This window comes from Hylaeus volcanicus, chromosome 2 (assembly GCF_026283585.1).
Source record: "Hylaeus volcanicus isolate JK05 chromosome 2, UHH_iyHylVolc1.0_haploid, whole genome shotgun sequence".
NCBI lineage: Eukaryota > Metazoa > Arthropoda > Insecta > Hymenoptera > Colletidae > Hylaeus > Hylaeus volcanicus.
The window spans coordinates 12204956-12217699 of record NC_071977.1 but is presented as its reverse complement, the minus strand read 5'-3'; the positions used below and the strand labels follow the sequence as shown (position 1 = coordinate 12217699).

At 33.5% G+C, this 12744-nt stretch overlaps 1 protein-coding gene across 1 annotated transcript in view; it reads right to left on the bottom strand.

Annotated features, from left to right (window-relative positions):
- LOC128872936 (sodium-dependent dopamine transporter) overlaps positions 1–12338 on the bottom strand; it is a 34510-nt gene extending 22172 nt beyond the window's left edge. Inside the window, exons 1-2 of the mRNA XM_054116128.1 lie at positions 11807–12338; positions 5148–5321 (exon numbers count right to left, since the gene is read on the bottom strand). Of these exons, the coding sequence (XP_053972103.1) occupies positions 5148–5310 (163 nt within the window). The 5' untranslated portion in view covers positions 5311–5321; positions 11807–12338. The remainder of the gene's footprint in view (positions 1–5147; positions 5322–11806) is intronic.
- Between the last annotated feature and the right edge of the window lie 406 nt (positions 12339–12744).

Below are 12744 nucleotides of genomic sequence, written 5' to 3'. Positions count from 1 at the left end.
AATGGGAAATTATAATTAATTAAGGTAATTGGAAATTAGCGACCGATCTTGCCGGTACTAATGGCGCGCCCTACTCTCCTCTCAATTGAGTTAGCAGCCGCTTTTGAGGAGGCCCCGTATCGCTGATAGTCGGCCCTAATCGTATTCCTACGGGTAGACTCGATAGAACGGTTAATAGCATCGTCGTCGACGAGGGTAGTCTTCCAAGTCGTTGCGTGCTACTTGATGGAGTCGTTATTAGAAGGTTTGTACAAGGGAGCGGAGTTACACGACGCGACCGGGAAGGATGCTTTGAATTCGGGCTCGAGGCAAATGAAAAGCACATTGCGAGTATTGTTTGCCAGACACGCTGGACTTCGCTGTTTTCCAAACTGTCCGATTGGAGTTGCTTCGACTATTTATATATTTATACGACTACCGATCGTGGAAGTTGCCAGACAAGCTATGATACTGTAACAGACTGCAGATTTTTATGCATTTATAGGAAATTTGTGGGTGCAAAAAACTACAAATGCGCACAGTATGCAATAATACAAAATAATATTGAAAGTAACATTTGTATTATGTGAAAATTGCAAATTCAGAATTATCCATTAAACATATTTTGCTGGAATGTCCAATTGGTGAAAACATCAGAACCTAAGTAAAACTTCCTGTAGATATTAAACAATGTTTAAATGAAAGAAAACATGTAAAAGGAATAATAACTTATCTTGGGAAGATCAAAATAAATTAAAGATATTTAATATGTAATTAGTCTTAGGTAGCTTAAAATTGTTAGATCGAAGAAAACCAAGTGATGTATGTGAAATACAATGTAATAAGACACAAAATATAACAATGCATTGCAATGTGGTTGCTAATGGCTAAAAACCTGATGTGACATTAAATAAATAAATTAAAAAAAAAAACATTCGTATTATAATATTTGCAGAGTAAAATACATTTTTGTTTGGGTTTGATTTGTGTATCTGTTATTCTTTTAAATGGAAATGGATATTCTTCTGCATAGACTGAATACTTTCGTCATTCTACATAAAAAAAAGTATTGGAGTAAAATGGAGAAAACATAATTCATTTACGAGATATTTTAAATATTCTACACATTTATTTAACGTATTTTATTCAACATTTTGTAACTGTTTCCATTACACGATTAAGGTGATTTTTTACCACTTTACCCTAATACTTTTTCCATGCGAAAAAGATTTTCCATTCCATTAAAAAAATAATGTAGATATCGATTGCACGTATACCATGGCATTCATAAATATTGGTATATCTGAGATAATGTGCACAAATGCAAAACTACATATAAAATTTTACAGCAATCAGAAAATAAAACATACTTTCGTTTAAATCTTCATCCCTAATACAAATCACACGACAAACAAATATTGTTTTTCCCCAACATATCAACACGTATCATGGAAAATTCATTATGAATAAAGTTACCAAATAAATTGGAAAGTAAATGATACAGTTTAGTGAAATTGCTAACGATAATTTAGCGAGAATTAAATCTTCCAGAACGGGTAGCAATCTTCCGAGACGGTTCCGCGACTCTTAAATTACTCCTTCGCTTTAATTTGGTTCAATTACGAGTCCTGCGAACGCTTTCGCACATAAGTACCCCCGAGAGCGAAATCTAAATCTCGGGGTCATTTTCCACGAGGTAAATGCCAATTAGCCGACCGGTTAACGCCGTATTACTCGGCTGCAGGAGTGCATTATTCGATACATCTCGCCGTTGCAGCAGCGAAATAACGCTTAACAACGTTACGAGACATCAGCGTGCCAAAATATCAGGATATTGATATAAAAAAAGAAACGAGAATCGAGGCGCGACAAGTTACGGATACGTTTAAGGAGGAATGATTTGCTGTGCAAATTACTCGGGAGATTTTTATCAGGGTTTGTGGGATTACGTAATCGTTGCAATTTATTATGGCGTTATATGAAAGAATTGCCAAGTATGATTGAGAGAAAATTGAAAGAGTTAAGGGGGGTGTCTGGTCCAGCTAATGTATTTTTCTAATGCATATAATTTCCAGGTATAATTAATTTTTGTTATTGAAACTTTTTTTACATATAAAGGGACGTTCAAAGAAGAAAATTTGACAGTGTAGATTTAATTTGAATGTATACATATAGATTGTATAGAATTGAATGTATAGATATAGTAGTCGCAACGAAAGGATTCGGTCAAAACGGTGGGACACATAGCTCATCGAATTTTTATCCGATTCACGTGATTCAACACTTAAATTTAAGGTAATTAAGTTTATATGCTAATGAACCTCGACTCTTAATGAATTATTATTATAGCATAAAGTTATTGCAAAATAACGACCGTTCATTTTCATGTTTTTTGCCGCCATTTTTGCAGTTAACAATTTTTTTTGCAAATGGAGGTTTATACGTATTTTACGTACGTACTAAAGGAAAAGATTTTCTGATTTTACGTATCAGATGTTTTCCCAAGGCTCCACGTATCCCACCGTTTTGACCGAATCCTTTCGTTCCGACTACTATCTCTATATATGTATACATTCAAATTAAATCTACACTGTTAAATTTTCTTCTTTGAACCTCTCTTTATATGTAAAAAAAAGTTTCAATAACAAAAATTAATCATATCTGGAAATTATATGTATTAGAAAAATACATTAGTTGGACCAGACTCTCCTCTTAAGAAGGAGACGAGAATAGGATAGCTAAGGGCCGAAGATGTTGTGATAGTAAGTGGTTATTTAATTTTAAGGTGATCGTGGAGTGAATGTGTTTCTAACAAGCTTCCGAAAGAAAAGCTTGTGCTGTCAACCAACAATTAAAAAACGAACTTCATGGAAGTGGACTTGAAAGTCACAATAGGTTTCAAAAAGTTTAAATTAATACAGTACCATGAGAAAACTGACGGGACTTATGAGTCTCCCAAAATTGCTTCTTGTTTGTTTTCCTTTTTTTTTAATATGTATAATCATATAACAGTATATGTATACGTGTAAATATAAATGCATGATTATAATTCATACTTTTGACTATTTAATATATTTCTGATTAATGTATTTAATGTATCATTCATTTCCCATTTTAGCGTTTACTGTTATATAATTATATCTTTTTACTTCATTTCCAGTTATTATACATTAAATATGAATTATACGTACAGTGGGTGTAGTAAGTATTCGTACACTAGTCAATTAAAAAAAAAACTATATTCAATTGTAATTTATTAACTTCTTTTTAATAAACAATGATATTCTATATATTCTTTCAAATCTTTACAATAGATGCAGTATAAAAGAAGCAATAAATATTCGAACAAATGTTAAATTTTCCAAACTTCATTAAAAAAAAAACATGAAGTTTACATTAATTTATAAGTAATTAATACTTCGTGGGATATCATTTTGATTTTATAATTGCTGCAACTCTTCTAGGCATTAGGTAAATTAACTAAATTTGATGTTATTCAGGATGGTATCTTCTTCCACTCTTGTATCAAAACATTTTTTAAGACTTCTATACTGTAAATTTGGTGTTTCTAATTCGTACGAAGCTATAAACTGATGCGTTTATAATACAAATTCTACTGTAAATGGCTCGTTATAAAAACCAAACGAATATTTATTGCTTCTATATTTCTGCCAATTTTTCGTATTTTCTTGTTAATTTCGCAAATTATATAAACTAATAATTATTGTTTGGACTACATCTATTCTAGAGATTTTCAAAAATATGTAGAATATCATTGATTATAAAAAAAAAAAATTAATAAACTACAGTGTCACAAAAGTTTTTTAGGAAATTGATCGACGTACGAATACATTCTACACCCACTGTATAATTCACACGTCTAACTAACTATTCCTGATTAATATATCTAATCTATTAATTATGAATTGAATGGCTACCGAAAATATTTATTTATTCCCTGAAAATATTTCAAGGATTCGAAATGATTCAAATGATCTAACATCGTCCTCCTCTTTAAATTACTCCATGAAGTTTGAAATTGGACAAGCTAGCCCGATGGTTACCTAGTTCGTTTAATTCCGAGAATGTCAATTCGCAGATTTGAAGCTGAGCAAGTTTAGCCGTTGCGAAATCTAGTTACACCTTAACGAGTTTCTAACGTTCATAAATCAACCGCGATGCGTATCGCCGGCGATTAGGAAACGATATAGGTACGTTTTCAACTGGATTTAACTGTTGAAAACGTATCATAGCGTTGGCGTTCTTGAATTCTTCCTTAATTATTCCACGTTCTTCCGATTAGAACGTTAAGCGATCTCCATCGAAAACCGCGAAACGACAAAAAAATTGATAGACGTAAAGGTTAAACTTGAAGACACGGATGAAAGGAGATCTATATGAATAAAAAAAGTTAATTAGTTACGACGGGAAATTGAGTCATGTTTGTTCAGATAAATGAAACTCGTAGAAAATGATCCGATCCGCAAGGTAATCCATATTAAATAGCATAAGGAATGCAGTATGATTCATGGTACTGAAATTTTTTGCATGAGTGCAATTATTTTTAAGATTTAACATTTTTGCACAGTTTTGCAGATAATAATGAGTAGACTACGGATCTTTATGCAAAATAAAATCTTTGCAAACGTACCTACAACACTTCACCCCAAATGCGAATTTAAATCATAATATAAACATTACTTTGAATATTTTTTTTATATTATTGCATGGTATCTGCATTTTGCAGTTTTTTGCACATTCGAATTTCTTATAAATGCATAAAAATCCACGGTCTATTCGTAATTATACTTGGGAAAGAATCAAGAGTGATATTAACCCTTTGCGCTCGGGTAACGCCTCTAGGGCGACATATGTAATTTAAAAGCGATTTGGTGAATGTACAATTTCAAATTCACTTACATCAGAGCACAACTAATTAGTAATTGAAATAATAATACATCGAGTCATGTACGTTCGTAGATGTTTTTCTTCAAAGTAGAGTTTTTGGTTTCACAGAAATTTATTATAGAAATGGACTAGATTTGATTCTATAGAAAAATGCCTACAGCGCAAAGGATTAAAAATGATATTGAATACGACTTTCCCTATCGTGATAATATTTTGAAGAATAATAGGAAACTTTGGCTAGAAGCATTGAATTCACTTACCACCGCCGTTTTTGTAGCACAGATAAGGAAATCTCCACACATTGGCGAGGTCAACAGCGAATCCGATGACAGACAAGAGGAAGTCGACTTTGCCAGACCAGGTCTCCCTGCCATCGACGCCGATGTCCAGCTTCGGAGGATTCTTCACCACCCTCGACGACATGTCTCGCTTTCCTGCAACAAATCGATCAATTAATCTCAATATTCTCAATCACCAACTTCATCGAAAACAGATTAACGATTTCAGATTAACGATGCTACAGGTCCTTAGTGACAGGAGAGTTGTAAATTTATAATTAATACTTCTTTATAACTTTACAGTCATGGATTTATTACATCTACATTTTAGATACCTGACTTTCAATATACAGTCTGTGTAATAAGTAGACTGCGGATCCTTATGCAAAATAAAATCTTGGCGAACGTGCCTACAAAAATTGCACCTAAATAGGAATTTATTTTATTCCGCAAATATTATAACATGAACATTACTGTCAATCTTTTTCATATTCTTGCATATCGTTTGCATTTTGTAGTTTCTTGCACATTCAAATTTCCTATAAATGCATACAGATCCGCAGTCTAGTAATAAGTATTCGTACAAGAACCAATTTAAAATAAAACTCCATACATTTATTTTATATCCATAAATTTTAAGGGATGAAATAATTCGCCAACATTCCTACATATTTATAAAGTAGATTTTACGTAAATTAAAATTTATTACTTTTGATGTTAACCTCTTATTTCTTTTCTTATTCAGTTTATTTTAAATTGCTTGCTGAACGAATTCTTCTTACACTGACTGTGTATACATATCATCAGTATATATTGATTGTGTTTACACTAAATATTTGATAATTCCTAACAGCAGGGTAGTTACAATTTCATAGAGCGAAATATTGTATAGTTTAACACGGGCATGGCCGACTGTTTTTGCTCCCGAGCCGGAATGGAAAAAAAAATATAAGTAAAAAAGTAATAAGTAGTACAAGTTTTAATGGTTTATAACGGAATCTTTTTTTAAAAATATACAAGTACCGGGAATTTATTCGATTAATTACTAGAAGTTAAATGGAGGTATTGAAAAATTGTTCGCAGGCCGTATGAATTTATTACCCGGGCCAGATCCGGCCATGTATGTTGGCCCGTGCCAGGTTTAACATATTGGTCGGCACGTCACCCAGAATTGGATGACAGGACTTTTCACGAAGGATGTAAACAAATTGATTCCAAAGATGATGCAATAATAGAAATAAATCTAGAAAGATTCGTGAATTTGGCGACGTTAAAAAATGAAATACCACGATAAATGTTAAATTATCTTGTCTTCGATAGTCTCGAGACTAGATTCGAACTTTGTAGCAATTTTCACAAGGTTTAACGTATTGGTCGGCACGTCACCCAGAATTGGATACGAATTTGGATAGCAATTTTCACAAGTTTTAGCCTGGCAGCCAACGTGTTGAATGAAGCGAAATACGAATAAATGTGATACTATTGCGTTAGGTGTGTAGTTAAGTTACTGGACTTCGCGATCCTTATAAATAAAATTCATCTATTATATTATTATTTTGCAAATCGAACGCGACGGACAGTGACGAAAAAGGGGGCAAAAGAGGGGGGGTATCGAGACGCGTGCGAGCGCGGGCGCGGTCGCGTGAGTAATTTGGCGACGACAAGTTATCGATAGCCCTTCAAGCGACAACGCTTAAGCTCCGAGCGAGGCTCATTGTGCCCCTATGACGGGTTGTGGACAAACAGCGTATATTTCAAAGGCGGCCGCGGTGCCGGTCTCGAGGGGACTCTGACTCTCGACGAGGGGTTTTCTGTCACACGCACTGATCCACGCTTGTCTATAGATCGACCCGATTAATTGATATTCGGCGGTTATTCCCAAACGTCGATATGGAACTATCCGAACAGGTGTGACGAAAAACGCTGCCATCGAGATCCGCGGATTTTTTTTTTATGAGGATGGCTGCGTTATTGACGCATTTCGGAGGCAGTGGTACACTGGTCCGATACGAGGCGCACGAATGTGGCTCGGAATATGAAAATTAACCTGTTTGGATTAGGGCTCTATTAGAATTTTAGACTACTAAACATTTCTGGTAAAATTCCGATTTTTCGGCGTGTATCGATTGCTGAACTTCCTTTGTTGGAACAATCCTTGTCGAGAGGAAAACTTATTATTAAATTATTTATTTATAATGGTCGCATAAACAGCAAGGTCATTAGCGACCACGGTATAACACATAGTTCCAAATTAATTACAAATTAATCGCACATATACAATAGTTAAACTTTGTTATATAAGTCTACACTTTTTAAAAATGAAAGAGTCGCAGTGATATTTCTAAGACTGTTAAGACAGTCATCGAGATCTGTCGGAAGTTTGAAATCTAGTCGTTTAGATTGGAACATTGGGCAGTCAAGTAATACATGTTCAATAGATAATTTAACATTACAGGAATTACAGATCGTAGGTGGATTTTTAGTAATTTTGTAGACATGGGTCATATTTGTGTGGCCGATTCTAAGTCGCGTAATAACAACCAGATCCTTCCTGCCGGTAATATCAGGGCATTTGTTATTAAAGACATCTTTTCTTATTTTAAATAATTTGAGTGGTGGTGAGCTGACCCAATATCCATTCCAACAATTTTTAATTCTTATTTTCAGTTCCCTGATTAGGTCGTTGTGGGAGATGTCGAGAGGAAAACTTGGCGAATACAAATTTTGAAAGTTGCACGCTGCGGTCTTTAGAATGAATTCGCGTTGGTAGTAAAGGAAGACTAGATTTGGCAACGGATTATGTCTGAGTTAGGTTTGTAAACTTGCAAGGGAGGTTTGACGATTGATACACCTCGAAGAATTAGAATTTTTTAGGAAATAAAGTCGATGGGAAGCTAATCACTGGACTGCGGATCTTTTTGCAAAATAAAATTTTCGCGAACGTCCCTACAAAAATTGAACCTAAATAGGAATTTATTTTATTCTGCAAATATTATAACATAAACTTTACATTCAATCTTTTTTATATTCTTGCATATTGTTTGCATTTCGTAGTTTCTTGCATATTCGAATTTCCTATAAATGCATAAAGATCCGCAGTCTACTAATCACAATGCCCTTTTATATTTTGGCATTAAAACGATTTTAAGGGTGGAGACACCCCTTCGAAAGAATTCTGATTATGTACGTACATTCTTACTAATATCTCTGTAACCATAAGAAATTTTAAGTGTGGGAAATATTATTAAAAATAGATATTTTTTAGATTCTTTGTTATGGTATTATAGAATGTTAAAAACTATTAAATTTCGTTTTAACATTTTTTCGATATTTCTCACACTTTAAATCTTTCCACCACCTGCTGTATAAAAATTGTGTTCGCAATTTTATGGACGTTTTCATACTGTACGACTTTTATCTAACCAATTTTGTTTTCTCTGTTATCAAATTGGATTTACTGTGGAATATACATAGATACGTATCCTGTACTGTGTGCCTGATTTCGGTCAAAACTTTCTATTAAAATTTGAAAAAATCATAACTCTCGATTGGGCAAACGGATTTCAATGATCCAAACGGAAACCGCGTCTTTTAATGGAGATTTTTTTTAAAATATCAAACTATCGAAAGAGTCTACTTTTTAGAATATTTTGGTGAAAAAAAAATATAAAAAGTTGACTAATCTTCAAAAATTTATAGCCCTCTTAATAACGAATATTTCGGATTGAAACTTTTTTTCGTTGTAGATCTCATGGAACCCTACATAAAATATATAGAAAGTTTTTCTCTCAAGTGTATACCCGATTTTTTCAAGAATTCGCAAGGGTTTGAGTGAGACCACAGATTGACAAAAATTTGATTTGAATATTAAGTGACGAATGTAATGTAAAATGACTTGTTCGTCATCTATTATTCAATTAAACAGTTACATTTTCATTTATCCATCGTGATATATGTCATTTTACAATTCAAACTCTAATTGTTATTCTACGAATAATAAATTAAGAGTTTTTTACCATTTTCTCGCTATTTAAAATTTTTATCTAGATGAAAATTATACTTTTCTAAGGGAAGAATTGTCTAATGCAAAACATTGATATTAATCATACCTCAACAATTTCTTCATTAGTGAAGATAAACACCATCTACTGGTGAATGTATAAAACTAGCGCGTAATGAAAAGTATAAACAAATTTATTTTAGAAAAAAATCAAATGTAGTCTAAACGCTACTTTTCTAAAAGTAGATCTCAAACGATCCAAAAACTCATGTGTAAAATGTGCATAATGTAATTTGTGAAAGATATGGAAAAGTGAAATAAAAACAGAAAATGCATTATGTTCAAAATATGATTGAGAATATGAACATAAATACGTTCTTTAGTAATTAGAAATATAATTTAGGTTGTTTTTTGTTTCTTACTCATGAAATCATCAATTATTATTATGAAATGTTGAGTTTTTCACAAAGAAATACGTTGAAATAATTAGAGTGATCCAAAACTTTTGAACTAGTTTTAACCAAAGTTTTTAATTATTCGAAGGAGAACTTTTGTTTATGGAACTTTTACAAAAAAAAAATAGTAAATAAGATCAAATTTAAATCATTTAAAATAATATTACTGAAATATTTTAAGTAGGTAAATAATTAAGATAAAAATTTGACATTTTTAGAGCTTGTTCCTATTACTATACGTAGTAACCCTATCAAATTTCAAATCGTTTCATCAATTTCTACCGTAGTTATAAAAAAAAAAAGTAACCGATCGAACAAATTATAATTAAAACTTTCAAAGGTTTGGGACACGTGTTAATATTAAAATTAAGAGCTCAAATTTTACCGAAATTTTGTTTATGTATCTCCAAGGTAACATAGACTTCAAAAATCATTGAAACAAGGATCACCCTAATCTAATCTTACTCACTAATAAATAGACTGCGGATGCAAGTTCATATTTTAATATACACAGACGAAGAACAGAAACTTAAGTCAAAGTATGTTTTGTCTTCTAAACGTTGCAACGCGTATTTTATATTTTATATTTTATATACATCTGCATTCGCACACATCCTTCTACAATATTTTTCTATATTTGCACTCGTGACTATGGTACATAATATGGTACATGATATATCCGCAGTCTACTAATAAAAGAAAAGAAACTTTTTGGTTAGCCTGACGCTTTCCACTATAATACAGTGGGTGTAGAAAGTATTCGTACACCGATCAATTTCCAAAAAAACTATGTAAAGTTGTAATTTATTAACTTAATTTTTATAAACAATGACATTCTACATATTCTCGGAAATCTCTAGAATAGATAGATTACGAAAGAAATAGCTATTTATGTAAGTTGCGAAATTAACAGGAAAAAAACAATTAATCGATAGAAATATAGAAGCAATAAATATTCGAACAAATGTTAAATTTTCCAAACTTCATTAAAAAACAACATGAAGTTTACATTAATTTATAAATAATTAATACTTCGTGGGATATCATTTTGATTTTGTTATTATTGTAACTCTTCTAAGCATTAAATTAACTAAATTATTAGTTAGAAGTTAATAAGAAGTGGGATCTTCTTCCATTCCTCTATTAGAGCCATTTTAAAAGTACTTTACTGGAAATTTGATGTTTTCTAATTCGTACGGAGCAATAAACTAATGTGTTTACGTTACAAACTCTACTGTAAATGATTCGTCATAAGAATCGTACAAATACTTATTGCTTCTATACTTTTACTCACTTTTCGCATTTTTTTGTTAATTTCACAAATTATATTAACTAGTAAATGTTGTTTAAACTATATTTATCTTAGAGATTTCCGAGAATATGTAAAGTATCATTATCATAAAGTATCATAAAGTATGATTATAAAAAAAAAGAAGTTAAAAAACTACAATTTCACACAAAAGTTTTTTGGGAACATCCACTGTATTATTTTTACATACATAGAACGTGTAGAAATATGTAAAAAAGAACTCATTATAAAGGACCTTGCGATCCCCCCCCCCCCCACAAAATTCCAAAAATTATCTAAAAATCACGTTTTCAAAGGAGGATGTTAAGAAGTGCCCATTTTTGGCATCGCCTGGAAATGAAACATTCATGCAGGATCTTTTAGAGTGTCTCCCAAGGAACAAAAAATGTCGGTGTCACTTTCCCGAGAAACGATGGGAAAGTTGTTAAAAATACGTTCAAAGTATGAATGTGATGATAACGGAACTTACGTTTATTTTACATTTCGTCGTTTTCTTCTTCGGATATCGATTCGGATTAACGACTTTTTATACGTCCTGCGATTATTTCGACATTATATTCATATTTTGTAATGAATTTCAATTCATTAACTTGTTCAACTGTTAATGGTTTCCGAGTTTTCACTACAGAGAATCGAAAGCCACGATCCGCAAGGAAAATATCACCCGGTTCAAAGTAACTTAATCGAGAGTATCGAAACGTCTTAAAAATGATTAATAATTAAAATGACTGCGGAGATTTTGAATTTCAAGTCGCAGTACCATCATACAATATTGATTTTAAAGAAGTTAAGAAACTACAATTTCACACAAAAGTTTCATGGGAAATTGATCGGTGTACGAATACATTCTACACCGACTATAATATGTTCTACTTACCGAAGAAACACGTCCGGAACAATTAACGTGTGAGACCGTCGATGCTGCGACTCGGCAAGACACCGCGACACTGACCGCGGACCCCTTCGGTCCACACAACTCCCACGACGAGAACCCACCACAAAGTCAAAAGTACCTCGAAACTCGTGTCTGTCAAACCCATTCCCGCGTCACTGGCAGACCACAGAACGCTGCTTTTGTCTACGCGTGAAAAATGATCCCCCGTCGGTGGCGACAGTTCGAAACTCGTCCCGAAAAGGATCGCGCGACCCGCGAAACTTGGCCGCGTTGTCTTTTCTCTCTTAGTTTATGAACATCGTCGAAAATGAATCATCCTTGGACACCGCGAACCTGCTTGCGAGGTGGCTGTACTTTACGCGCGCATTTTCAGATCCTTGTGGATCGCTGATCCAAGGTGAACTGCCGACGCACATCGGCAGCACACAATGATTGCGTAATTAATCGCACAGCAGTGACGGTGGCGGACCATCGAGGAAAATCGAGCGTGCGAATTCGAAAAGAGAACCGCGTCGCAAAGGTTCGAAAGAGTGAGTGGTGAACCTCGCCAGCGCCAGGACGTATATACGCGGTAAGGTCACGTGATGGTGTGAGGGAGCTTAACGCCGAAGCGCGGACCAATCGTGTGCGCGGGATTTTCCCGACCGGCGAAAAGACGCGCGCATCCTTCGCGAGCGTTGTGCAAAAACTTGGCGATTGTTTACTATGTCGACAATGTCGACGATGTTATCGCGTTACTTGTCTGAGGTGAACTAATCAGGTATACAAGAAATACCCGTAGTTTAAGGGGGGAGGGTCAAGTAAACAACCGCTTTTTCGCGAATTATTTTTGAAGAGTGCGTAATATATATTTATTTACAACTAATTACTTGTTATTTTGTAGCATCTAGATAATCTATATAATTTTTTTTTAAGTAAAA